The following is a 13,964-nucleotide window of genomic DNA, read 5'->3' as shown; positions in this document are numbered from 1 at the left end:
TATCTAACTGTTGAACAGAACATATGGGAGCGGATGTTACTGACACGCTTCAGAATTGGCTCTATTACATCACTGTATTCACTAAGATACTGTTAATAAGTCAGTTATACAATTAATTTTACCAAAAAAACCATCCTTTTAGACACTTATTTACCCATTTAATCTTCCATTAACCTTTAGATATACATGTATAAAAAATATTTATTTTTCAGAAAGACACATTCACTGGATGATGTCATCAGTGATGTCATTTGAGATTTAATCAGTGATGTCATGAGTGATGTCACTGACCATGTCATGAGTGATGTAATATGTGACGTCATCAGCAGTGGATTGCGGTCGCGCGAGTTATAGTTAGCTGAACTAACTATAACGGGGGAATTTCAATGGTTTTTTACGAGTGAAATGTCCAGCTAACTATAAGATGTGTGAAACCTATGTTTTTTTCAGTGAATTTGCAATGTTTTTTAAATGCTAATTTCTAACTATAACGTGTGTGAAACCTATGTTTTTTTTAGTGAATTTGTAAGGTTTTTTAAATGCTAATTTATGTATGTATTATTATATTTTTTATATATTTATTTTACAATAAACTACCTATGTATATAGTTATAGATTGACTGTATCCTGTAATATGGAATGGCTCAGCTCTTTTTTTTTGAATTTGGATAAAGTTGAACAGCATAGTTAATATCCTCTATAAACTTATAAACAGTTTAAATTTTTTTTTTTTTTTAAGGGTTTTTCACCGTGCGCGCATGATGCGCGCACCCTGCGATTTAAAAAAAAAAAAAAAATGTTTTTTTCACCCTTCGGGGTCCTTCAGGGACCCCCTGACAAAGGCTAGGGAGTCAGGAACTCTCTACCCTGCCCCCTTTTCACGTTCTCCACCTTTCTTTTTCACTGCGACACACAAAATGGCGTCCGACACTTCCTGATTTCGACCGATTCGAATGTTGACTCACATCTAACCACCAATCAGAATTACGCTTGCGCACATTTGGTGCACGCATATAGATATTTATGTACTTTTAACTGCAATTTTCTCAGGAACTACTGAACAGATTGACACCATATATGCAAAAGGCACATGCCTGACCTGAGGACTACCTCTTTGCCAAATTTCAAGTAATTCTGTTCAGCCGTTCGGGCTGTACCTTCGACTAAAGGTGCTATGGGAAAATGCATGGGGAAAATGCGTTTTGGGACCCCCCTTTTTTCTCAGCCCCCGCTTGACGAATCACCTCGAGACTTTCAGGGTAGGAGCTGAGCGGAGCGCCCCATTAGTTTTGAAAATTTCGCGAGGATTCGTCAACCGGCACCAAAGTTATTCAAAATAGAATTTTCAGATTTCCTATGGGAACTCGGTCCTAACTATAACTATCTACTAGTGACCGCCAGTAGATAATATATATACATATATATAAATGCATATGCATATATATACATATATATATATATGTGCAAATGTGTACGCGTAGAGGTAGAGGTAGTTGTAGAGAGGTAGTAGTAGAGAGTGAGTAGTAGAGAATAGTAGAGAGTGAGTAGTAGAGAGTGAGTAGTAGAGAGAGGTAGAGAGGTAGCTAGAGAGAGACATGCTCTGAAGGTGAAACCACGCCTCTGTCTCCGAGGGACATCGGTGTCACTGCCCCAGGGCAGCAGCTCTAAAAGAAAAGAGCGGAAGTGAAAGCACAGCGAGGCCAAAAAAGGGAGGGGCAGGGTTGCTTAATGGATGGGGGAGGAGATGGGGGGGGGGGGGGGGGCTATTCTTTCACTGAGCACAACTGTGCCTTGGCTGGGGGTTACATGACGCGGCTCGGGAGTAAACACAAACAAGCCCCACAACGGTACTGTTGTATTCTTCCCTTTTCTCTCACCTTGGTACCTTCCGTCCACCCCCACCTTCCCTCTCACCTTGGTAGCTTCCGGAGCTCACCTTAGAATGTTGACAACCTGCTCGCCAGAGAGCGGATGACTTTGAATAAAGTGACAGTTATACTTTTATGCTCTGTGTCACTTGGATTATTACACTGGCGACGAGGATGGGATCATCGGAGCGGCGCTACGGCAACAGTCTTGTGGGAAACCTGTTAGCGGCAGTGGGGAAACCTGTCTGTTACCTGACCTGGTTTTGTGAGGTACGTCCAGCTGTTGGTTTCGTCCAAGTCTCCTTCGTTTGTGGCATGGTTCCAGTCAGGAAGTGACAGAATTAGGTACAGCTGATCTGCCTTGCCACGCTGTAATTATTTACTACGGGTATATACATTACCTTGCCTACAGTACTAGTTGGGCACTACAGAGTCTTTGGAACTGGACTTTAGGTCAGTACATTATAGAAAGACATCCCAGGAGTGTGAGGGCAAGATCCTGGTAGTATTTTTTCTTTTTTTCTAAACTGAATTTTGTCTGTATCTGGCCACAGTTCCTATTTACCTCAAATTTTGTATTGAGGGAATATTGTTTTCTTCTTCACCTATCTTGCCACTGTTCTATCTTCCAAGGTATATTCCGCCTCAAGCATCAGTTACCAGTTTTACAAGTCATTACGTCTCCTTATTCTATACCTTGCTGCGAGATCTGCATTTTCTTAATTCTCCACTATGGGTACTCCGGGAATATGTCAACCTCCTTCGTTTCTAAATGAATGTGGCGATCCAGATATCCATTGGAAGGAATGGACAAAGCTTTTTGAGTCCTATTTGATAGCCATGGGCGGAGAGAGATTTTCCGCCTTAAGGAAGCAGCATATTCTTTTACACAACATTGGGGTACATGGTCGCAAGGTATATGAGACTCTTCCAGAACCCGAGCTGACAATATAAATTACAAAAGGAGAAATACCAGTTACAAGGTTGGGTGCGGTGTGGTAAGCCCACAGACAGTCTTTCAGTGATTCATCTACATTGAACCCATTAGACATTGCCAGTTGAATATGTTCCTTAATCATGCGGTTCATCCTCTCTACTAACCCGTTTGCTTTAAGATCAATTGGTCAGATGCACAAGCAATAGCAAGATCCAAGAGAAGTTACTGTCAAAAAAACCCTCACTGGAAGAAGCTGTTTCTATTGCTCAGTCTATTGAACATACGGCAAAGTGTATGAAGGAAATAAAAGTATCGGAAGAAGTGGTTGCAGCAGTTCAGGTAGATGCTCCTAATAGGATTGTCTCTAAAATCAGAAGCAAGGGGGGAGTCCAGTAAGTTTCCAAGAGAACACTCTGACCTCAAGTGCTATAGATGTGGGAGCAGCAACCACTTAGCCAACAATCCTATCTGCACAGCTCGCAATGCTCACTGTAAGAAGTGTAACAGAAGAGGACATCTAGCTAGAGTGTGCAGGGACAGCGAGAGCAGCCAGGTTAAAGTCATCAATGAAAATAGCGATGAGCAAATTAGATATGTGTTTCAAGTAAAAAGTTCATGTGGCAGCGAGTCTTTTGAATACCCTAAATGCAGTATTTCTATCAACAACAAATGTATTGAAATGTTTGCGGATTCCTGCTCTCCTTTCACCCTGTTAAACATGGAGGATTACAAGAGAATTGTAGGGGATCCAGGTATGATGATCTTTAAACCTGACATCACACCCCATGGGTATACCAAAGACCCCATTCCGTTGGTGGGCATGGTGGAGACAGAAATTAATTTCAAGGGGAGATCCACGGTGGGTAAAGTTTATATTGTCAGCTCGGGTTCTAACCTCCTAGGGTGGCGCCACCAGAGAGAGCTGGGCATAATTCTTGATCCCAATGGCAAGGAACAGGTCAATTTGGTAAAAGAAAACGAAGGGGAGTCACCCCTATGTGACGCATTCCCTCACCTTTTCTCTAATGATCTGGGGTTGTTAAAACACTATCAGCATAAGATAAAGATCAGACAAGGGGCAAAACCTGTAGTACATAAGACTCGCCAAGTTCCATTACTGTTAAGACAGCCTCTCAAAGAGGAACTTGACAAACTTTGCCAGTTAGGTGTTATCCTCCCTATTGACGCTTCGGAGTGGGTGTCTCCCATCGTTATAGCGTCCAAAGCCAATGGGCAGGGTATTCGCCTTTGTATTGATTTACGCAGCCTTAATGAAAATATTTGGGTTGAACGTTTTCCTCTTCCTAACATCAATGAAATGCTGAGCACCATGGGTAAGGCCAAGTTTTTTCTGTCATAGATCTTTCAATGGCATATTACCAAGTAGATCTCCACCCGGATTCTAGACATCTGACAGCATTTTCTACACCCTTTGGCACATATATGTTTCGCAGGATGCCGTTTGGCCTTGCATCGGCGGCTGCTGTCTTCCAAAAAATGATGCAAAGGGTACTGGAGGGCATTCACAACAGTTTGTGTTTCCAAGATGATGTTTTGGTTTACGGTGCCGCTGAAGAGGAGCATGACGCCATATTTAGGAAGGTATGTTCCAGGCTGTCGAATGCAGGGTTAACCGTCAAGAAGGAAAAATGCAAGATCAAAGTCACGGAGGTAGATTACCTGGGACATAATCTTTCTTTTGAGGGAATAAAACCTAAACTGAGCTTGGTTCAAGCAGTGGAAAATGCTCCTCTCCCCACTAATAAGGAGGAGCTCAAATCCTTTTTGGGGTTGGTGGAGTATATGGCCAAGTTCATACCCAGTTTTTCAGAAAAATGTGAACCCTTACGGGAACTCTTAAAAAAAAAAAAATGAATTCAAATGGGAACAGAATCATTCTGACTCGGTAACTGTCTTAAAAAAAGAAATCATTGGCTCGCGTGCCCTGGGGCCGTTTGACCATAGGAAGAGAACCATCTTGTGCACAGATGCCTCCAATAAGGGTCTTGGGGCCACCCTATCTCAGAAAGGGGAGGGGGGAGAAACTATCATTGCCTTTGCCTCCCGTACCCTAAGTCTACCTGAACGGAATTATTCCGTGATTGAGAGGGAGGCATTGGCCTGCTACTGGGCCATTAACCATTTCAAGTTTTTCCTTTGGGGCAGTAAATTTACAGTCCGCACGGACCACAAACCCCTAACGCACATTTTTTCATCCAGGAAATCTCTATGTGAATCCCCCAGGATAGCCAAATGGGTTTTGGGGTTGGAGAAATTTAGCTTCAGAATTGAGTACTTGCCAGGTAAGGATAACGTTCTGGCAGACTATTTGTCCAGGTCTCCTTTAGCTGTTGACAACGTGGATGACACCTTGGATACTCCCATTCTTTCGATCCATCTGCCTTCCTTCTCCAAAGAGGAATGGAATGACGAAATGAAGAAGGATTCCAGAATGGAGGCACTTAAAAGTTTAATCATAAATGGTTGGCCAGATAAATGCGGGGATGTTGTGGAAGGGTTGAAGGATTTCTGGGAAGTTAGGAATGAGCTCACCATTCAAGATAACAGAATCTACCGCAATTCCAAAATTGTGCCACCTGAGAACTTAAGAGACAGAATAATAGACCTTGCCCACGAAGGCCACTTAGGGAGAAGCCTCACCAAAAGTAAAGTGAGGAACAATTTTTGGTTCCCCAAGATGGATTCTAGAGTTGAATTAAAGGTAAAGGACTGCCGTAATTGTGCAAAGAGCGACAAAACCAAGTCCTTACACAAGGTACCACTTTCACCAGTGGAGGTACCAGTCATTCCCTGGACTAAACTGGCCATGGACATATTTGGTCCCATGGATGCCTTAGGTCCACAGAAAAGGTTCATGTTTGTGCTGGTGGACTACACCTCCCATTGGGTTAATGTCAAATTCACCCCTTCCACTACGACCAAGAACCTCATTGGTTTTCTTAAATCTGTATTCTCATTCGAAGGAATTCCATCTATTTTAGTAACTGACAATGGGGTGCAGTTCACATCTGATGAAATGATAACTTTTTTAAAGAACCATAACATCAAACACGAGAAAACGGCTCTTTACTGCCCCAAAGCAAACGGGTTAGTAGAGAGGATGAACCGCATGATTAAGGAACATATTCAACTGGCAATGTCTAATGGGTTCAATGTAGATGAATCACTGAAAGACTGTCTGTGGGCTTACCACACCGCACCCAACCTTGTAACTGGTATTTCTCCTTTTGTAATTTTAAGAGGGAGAGAACCGGGCACCAAGATGTACCCTCCCTGGCTAGAAGGGGGTAAGACTGTAGCCTACGACAGGTCAGAACATCAGATTAATGTGCAGCAACATCAACACCGCTACAAGGGCTGGTACGATAAGAGACATGGTGTGAAGGATTTAAACCCTATGATCAATGATACTGTAATGATAAAGAAACCCACGAGGGTAAAAGTGGGACAGAGTAAATTTTTCCTTCCTCAGAAAGTCAAAAGTATGGGGAAAAATGTGGTGGAGTTGGAGGATGGTCAAGTTTGGAGTGGGGACAGAGTAGCTAGATTATGCTCCTTCTGTTCCTCGCATTTTGTTAGGTTGGGTAAGGAGATGTGTTGTATTCTTCCCTTTTCTCTCACCTTGGTACCTTCCGTCCACCCCCACCTTCCCTCTCACCTTGGTAGCTTCCGGAGCTCACCTTAGAATGTTGACAACCTGCTCGCCAGAGAGCGGATGACTTTGAATAAAGTGACAGTTATACTTTTATGCTCTGTGTCACTTGGATTATTACAGGTACCTTTGTGTGCACTAGCGCCATGTACATTTGTAGCCACATCTTTGACACAGCCACCAACTCTCGGTCTGGTCAGCAACAGGAAATGCCTCCGAGAGCACGGAACGTTGAATAAAAAAAAATGCATACCACACGTTAATAAAATAACCGTTTGTGGGACTGATGTGGAGGGAAGGGGGATAGACGAAATTACAGCGTGACAGGAACTGAAAGGAAAAGAGGCAAAATCGCAAGAAGGGGGAAACGGGGCGAGAGATTGGTATTCTGGTAGACAGCAACATTTCAGCAACATGTCTCTGAGATAGACAGACGGAAGGGGAAACAAATAGTGCTTCCCCAGTAATTAAAGGCAATAGTGTAACTCTGCGGGTAAGAGATCCAATCCAGATGGGCGTGCCTAAAAGGAGACAGGGTGGCAACAAGGAAGGATTGATATGCCTTCAGTGCAATCATTGCACTGCCTTTGGCATAATTAGTAACGCCAAACAACACGCACAAATGAAAGCTGAAGGCAGAGCTGGGACGAGGCTTCTGGAATCGTATCGATTCCAAGAAGCCTCGTATGACGAGAGCAGCGCATGCGCTGCTTACCTCAGGCCGAGACCTAAAAACAAAAACTTGGGGAAGGTGGTAGACACTAAGGTGCCGATTACGATCCGGTAAAAACCGGGTACGAACCGTCGGTCGGAGCGTTTTCTCCGTCCGACTCGTACCCGGTCGTAAAACTTTACAAACATGGAATTACGATCCGCACGGAAACACCATTTCCGTACGAATCGTAAAAAACACCGACCGACGAAAATATACATACGAATGTGATCCGGGAATGCTGCGACGTGACGTCGGGACGCTTTCAGGCAGCGTTTCACGACCCAGGAACCACGATTCGAACCGACAGCAGTCCGGACGGCAATATTTTCACGGCACCCAAAAAGTGCCGGAAAAGCGAAGTACGGCGCGAAACGACCAGAGTAGGTGGCCCGGTAAGCGCCGTACCCCCCTGCCCCCGTACATACGCGCCGACCCCCCCCAGCCCCCGTATGTACGCGCCGACCCGCCCCCGTATGTACGCGCCGCCCCCCCAGCCCCCGTATGTACGCGCCGACCCCCCCCAGCCCCCGTATGTACGGGCCGACCCCCCCCAGCCCCCGTACGTACACGCCGCCCCCCCCGCCCCCGTACGTCCGAGTCGTAGCCCCCGTACGTTCAAGTCGTACCCCGTGTATGTACACCCGTGTACGTGTCGAACCCCCCGTGTATGTACACCCTTGTACGTGTCGAACCCCCGTGTATGTACACCCTTGTACGTGTCGAACCCCCCCGTGTATGTACACCCTTGTACGTGTCGAACCCCCCCGTGTATGTACACCCTTGTACGTTCGAGTCGTACCCCCCGTGTATCTACACCTGTGTACGTGTCGAACCCCCCCGTGTATGTACACCCGTGTACGTTCGAGTCGTACCCCCCGTGTATGTACACCCGTGTACGTGTCGAACCCCCCGTGTATGTACACCCGTGTACGTGTCGAACCCCCCGTGTATGTACACCCGTGTACGTGTCGAACCCCCCGTGTATGTACACCCGTGTACGTGTCGAACCCCCGTGTATGTACACCCGTGTACGTGTCGAACCCCCCGTGTATGTACACCCGTGTACGTTCGAGTCGTACCCCCCGTGTATGTACACCCGTGTACGTTCGAGTCGTACCCCCCGTGTACGTGTCGAACCCCCGTGTATGTACACCCGTGTACGTTCGAGTCGTACCCCCCCGTGTATGTACACCCGTGTACGTGTCGAACCCCCCGTGTATGTACACCCGTGTACGTGTCGAACCCCCCCGTGTATGTACACCCGTGTACGTTCGAGTCGTACACCCCCCGTGTATGTACACCCGTGTACGTGTCGAACCCCCCGTGTATGTACACCCGTGTACGTGTCGAACCCACCGTGTATGTACACCCGTGTACGTTCGAGTCGTACCCCCCCGTGTATGTACACCCGTGTACGTGTCGAACCCCCGTGTATGTACACCCGTGTACGTGTCGAACCCCCGTCTATGTACACCCTTGTACGTGTCGAACCCCCCCCGTGTATGTACACCCTTGTGGGGGTTCGACACGTACAAGGGTGTACATACACGGGGGGTTCGACACGTACACGGGTGTACATACACGGGGGGTTCGACACGTACACGGGTGTACATACACGGGTGGGGGTACAACTCTAACGTACACGGGTGTACATACACGGGGGGTTCGACACGTACAAGGGTGTACATACACGGGGGGTTCGACACGTCCATGGGTGTACATACACGGGGGGTTTGACACGTACACGGGTGTACATACACGGGGGGTTCGACACGTACACTGGTGTACATACACGGGGGGTTCGACACGTACACGGGTGTACATACAGGGGGGGTACGACTCGAACGTACACGGGTGTACATACACGGGGGGTTTGACACGTACACGGGTGTACATACACGGGGGGTTTGACACGTACACGGGTGTACATACACGGGGGTTCGACACGTACACGGGTGTACATACACGGGGGGGGGGGTACGACTCGAACGTACACGGGTGTACATACACGGGTGTACATACACGGGGGGTTCGACACGTACACGGGTGTACATACACGGGGGGTTCGACACGTACACGGGTGTACATACACGGGGGGTTCGACACGTACACGGGTGTACATACTCGGGTGGGGGTACGACTCTAACGTACACGGGTGTACATACACGGGGGGTTCGACACGTACAAGGGTGTACATACACATGGGGGTTCGACACGTACACGGGTGTACATACACGGTGGTTCGACACGTACACGGGTGTACATACACAGGGGGTATGACTCGAACGTACACGGGTGTACATACACGGGGGTTCGACACGTACACGGGTGTACATACACGGGGGGGTACGACTCGAACGTACACGGGTGTACATACACGGGGGGGTATGACTCGAATGTACGGGGGCTGGGGGGGTCGGCGCGTACGTACGGGGGCTGGGGGGGCGGCGCGTATGCGGGCACATGTCGCCATGGTTGCTATGGGAGTTCGGTGCGGGAGGTGTTTTTTCCATACGGTTGTAACATCGGACGCACGGGATGGATCGTAATTACGCGGTCGGACTTCACTTTTCACATTTGTACGGTAAATCGTCCGTGGACGTGTCGGCCACATTTTCCGACCCAAGGACGTGTGGGGAATGATTCCCAATGCGATTCGTATGGACTTTTTACCATGCGAATCGTAATTGGCAGTTTGTACGGCACTTGTACGATTCGTACGGTAAAAAGACCGGATACGAGTCGTACGGGGAATTTTTTTACCGGATCGTAATCGGCACCTAAATGGGTAACATTTACTGTTCTCACGCCAATCGAAACCAACTTGAGGAAGGTGTTGGAACATAAAGGGGTGACATTTAGGGCCTGATTAAGAGTTTGGCGGTTCTAAGACGGTCGTACTCATAGTGGCGGTCCAACCACTGCAATTTCGGCGGTCCAACCACCCGATTACAAGTGCGCTAGTTAGACTGCAACCACCCCGACACAAGCCTGCCGCTACCGCCATAATCCTGGATACCCCAGCGGGCGGGAAGCTGGCCACAATGGCATATTACGAGCTAGCTCTTCCGGAAGAATTTTCATGGTGGGTATCCCGCCATACAAAAAGGTTGGCGGAAAGGCAGGTAGGGGGCCCCAACAGGGCCCCGTGCATTTTCGCCCATTGGGCATTGTGGCTGGGGGCATATATTGCCCTCCCCTATGCCTGCACTGTTGTGTGTCCGCTTTGTGCCATGCGCGACACGGTGCATGGTAATAGTGCACTGATGACAGTGCAGGCACTGCAGTGTGGGGGCACTTCCTTCAGGCTCACTCTGTAAGCCAAAGCATGCCCCCAAAGCAAGACCACTTCCGGCTCACCGCCAGGCCAGCGGTCAACTCGGAATTTGGTGGTCGGGAAGCTGAAGGCTTGGCGGTATTCTCCTGACCTCCGTAACAGTAAGTTGGCAGTCCGACTGCCATTCTCATAATCAGCCACTTAGCATTGCCACTCCAATCTATACTAATTTGAGGGAAGGCGCTGGACCCTAAAGGGGTGACCTTTAGCATTCCCACTCCAATCTACTCTAATTTGAGGGAAGGCTTTAGACACTAAAGACTTCATGAATTATAAATCCAGTTCAAAATAAAATGTTTTACCTAGAATATTATAAAATAAAATGTACAATACACAGTTAAAACTATACATTTCACATTTTAGTAAATTACAAACTTTTACAAAAATATATTAAAACACACCAATTTTAACTAACCTTTATATAAAAAATTTTAACAAAAAATAAAAATTCATATTTAAATTAATAGAAATATTTCCTACCACTCAACTGTAATAAATACAATTAAATAAAATTCAAATAAAATTATCGATAAAAGTTAAATAAAATTCGTATATTTTTATATTTTAAAGGTTTTGTAAAAATATTTAAAACATCTAAAAAAATGGATTTACTATTCTATACTTATAACAATTTCATAAAAATAATGTAATAATTTAAAACATAAATCCAAATAGTCGATATTATTTTCAAAATATCCATAAATATATATCCTATTTAATATGTAATTTTAAAACATCAAAAACATATATATTTAAAAAAAAATCGAAACAATTCCAAATTTTATTTTAATATTACCTTAAAATGGAAAATTAAAACAATTTTTATACAAATCTCCCCACCCTTATCCTATAATAACCCACCATACAGCTATTATAAAAAAAAAACTATTAAACACAATAATACAATTTAGAAATGCAAATGTTACAATTTAAAAAAAATAAACCAATATGCAAAATAAAAAAATTATAAACAAATAGAATAAAAAAATAAGTTACATACTAATTAACACTAAAAATATATAATATATGGAGAAATATTTAGTACATTGATATTTCTGACAATGATATTAAAAACAACACTTGAAACAATATTTTTACCTTCGATATTCCTGTTCACAATATATTTAAAGTCCCGATATTCTTGACACAATATTTCTGTACACAATATTTATATCCAAAATTTTGACCAAACACCAGTGAATCATCTGGGGCCTACGTTTGTATAGGTTGTACTCAAAATAATTAATCTATAGTGACATACAAGCATCTATTTGGTAAAACCATGTCTGAACCCTATATTACACTGGAGAAGTGTGATTGCTTCAATGAAGTCGATACCTATGGCAGATCTGGCTCATGTGGGCAAAATCCTCAAAAATTATAATTTACTATTATTTCCATTAATCCACTAGGACATTTGGATTCTTTGTATGAAAATTATAATTGTAAAGTAACCAGTCTTTTTAAAAAATATATATTTTTCGCTCTCTAGTCTGTGCAGTGAAGATTAAGTGGGCAAAGACCTTATGCATGTATCTACGGGATTTTATATGAAAAGTAATTCCAACATCTAACAACAATCTCAACAAATTAAACAATAATTATGATTTAAATCAATGCCATTGATTGATCATTTGTGCACACACAAATTAGTACTCAATGAATACCATTACTGAATCCACAAATTATTAACTATAAGATTATTTCGATTTTTATATAGCCAATTCTTGAATTGTATCCAAGTGCAATAGTTGTTTATTTTCTAAGTAACTCACGTAGTAAGATTCTATTTGTCAAAGTTCCTTCTGTCATTCTCTCTGATACTGCCTGGTAGGCGATCTATTCTAATTGTTTTTAGGATAGAGACAACAGGACACTTCATACAAATTACATGGTTCCATGACTTTGTATTTCATTTGCCTTTGACATCCCATAATGCAAAATAATATTTTAGGCATCAAAAAAGGCGTAGGTTATGTTAACAAAGAGCGAGAAGTGTAACCCTCTTCTTGAAATTGGTTATGCAAAATTATTTTTGCACTTCTTATAATTACTGTTATAACGTTAGGTAACAGGATTTTTTTTTATATCCTCTGCAAGATGAAATCTTAGGGATCATATTACTGGTTAGGAAACTTGCATACAATTTTATAATAACAATCTACGCTATACTATGGTTTGATGAAAATTCAAAACACATTTTTTGACTGGCAGATGTTTTGATGTACTCACCTGTTGTATGTGCAGAATGGGACAATGAGAATTTTCTGTTCAGGTGATTAGATTGTCTGAACAGTCACTTTTCCCTCCCCTAGGGTCTGATTATGATCTTGGCGGATGGGATACTCTGTCACAAATGTGACGGATATCCCATCCAATGTATTACAAGTTCCATACGATATCATGGAACTTGTAATGAGGTGGACGGGATATCCCTCATGTTTGTGATATAGTATCTCATCCGCCAAGATCATAATCAGGCCCTAAGTGACTAAAACTGGCATTTAGAAGACTGTTGGGACTTTATGGCTTTGCCAAATTTATAACAAGGAATTCTCAATATAAACGCAAAAACTAAGACTGCATTTGTACCACAGAGGCATACATCTTACCTATATCCCATGAAAGAAGGAACATATTTCTGGAAGATAGATTTAAACCGAACAGGATTCACAGCGTCAGTAGAATCAGGGTGCCACAAGGCCACAATGACATCAGAGAAAGCTAAACACAAAATGGAAAAAAATGCTGGAGATGAATTTAGAAACACTATGAGTGGTTGAGGCATGCCTAATGGCAAACATTAAAGGTTGGGCTTTAAAAAAGGAAACAAATTAGTCTTGTCTCAAGCACAGTACAACATGCTTCAATCAACTAATAGCTCGAGCTATACTGAAAGAAGAACTTCAATAAGTGGGAAAAGTAGAGAATACACTCAAGCATTCAAAACAAATAATACAATTTAGAAGTCTGAAGCCATTTGCATTTTGACAGAAACAGTTATGATCAACGCTGGACTCCTGACCCCAGATCTGAATGTCCTGTTGGCCTTAATTTTCCAACTTTCAGAGTGGATTCTGTTTTATTTGTAATTTATATTAGTATTAAGGAACATTCTAAACAGTGATTTAGCACAGGAAATTCTCAAATGAAAGCTAAAAAACATTCTGGACAAAAATAATTAAAGTTCACAGTCCTAAGGTTCTGTTGCGTTTTCTGTTCCATCCGTTAATTAATAGACTAAATATTATTGAAGTGGAACCTATAGTAAAATAAGCTGAATATCCATTTGTTTGTAAATATGAAGTCAAGCAAACATGCTAGAAGGATAAGATTAGGCACTAGACAAATACATTATGCATTTAAGTTCTCTGTCTAAAGCCACAATAGCATAGGCCTAACTACAACTACAGCAGATTACATTAATCGAGCAA

The 13,964-nt window shown here is 43.6% G+C and overlaps 1 protein-coding gene across 2 annotated transcripts in view; it reads right to left on the bottom strand.

Annotated features, from left to right (window-relative positions):
• USP21 (ubiquitin specific peptidase 21) overlaps positions 1–13,964 on the bottom strand; it is a 508,323-nt gene that overhangs the window by 214,044 nt on the left and 280,315 nt on the right. For both annotated transcript variants that reach the window (XM_085637764.1, XM_085637765.1), the window contains one exon: positions 13,143–13,254. In XM_085637764.1, the coding sequence (XP_085493890.1) occupies positions 13,143–13,254 (112 nt within the window). The remainder of the gene's footprint in view (positions 1–13,142; positions 13,255–13,964) is intronic.

The sequence above is a fragment of the Triturus cristatus genome, chromosome 12 (genome assembly GCF_964204655.1).
Source record: "Triturus cristatus chromosome 12, aTriCri1.1, whole genome shotgun sequence".
Taxonomy (NCBI): domain Eukaryota; kingdom Metazoa; phylum Chordata; class Amphibia; order Caudata; family Salamandridae; genus Triturus; species Triturus cristatus.
The sequence above is the reverse complement of the archived record's forward strand: the minus strand, read 5'-3'. Positions and strand labels throughout refer to the sequence as shown.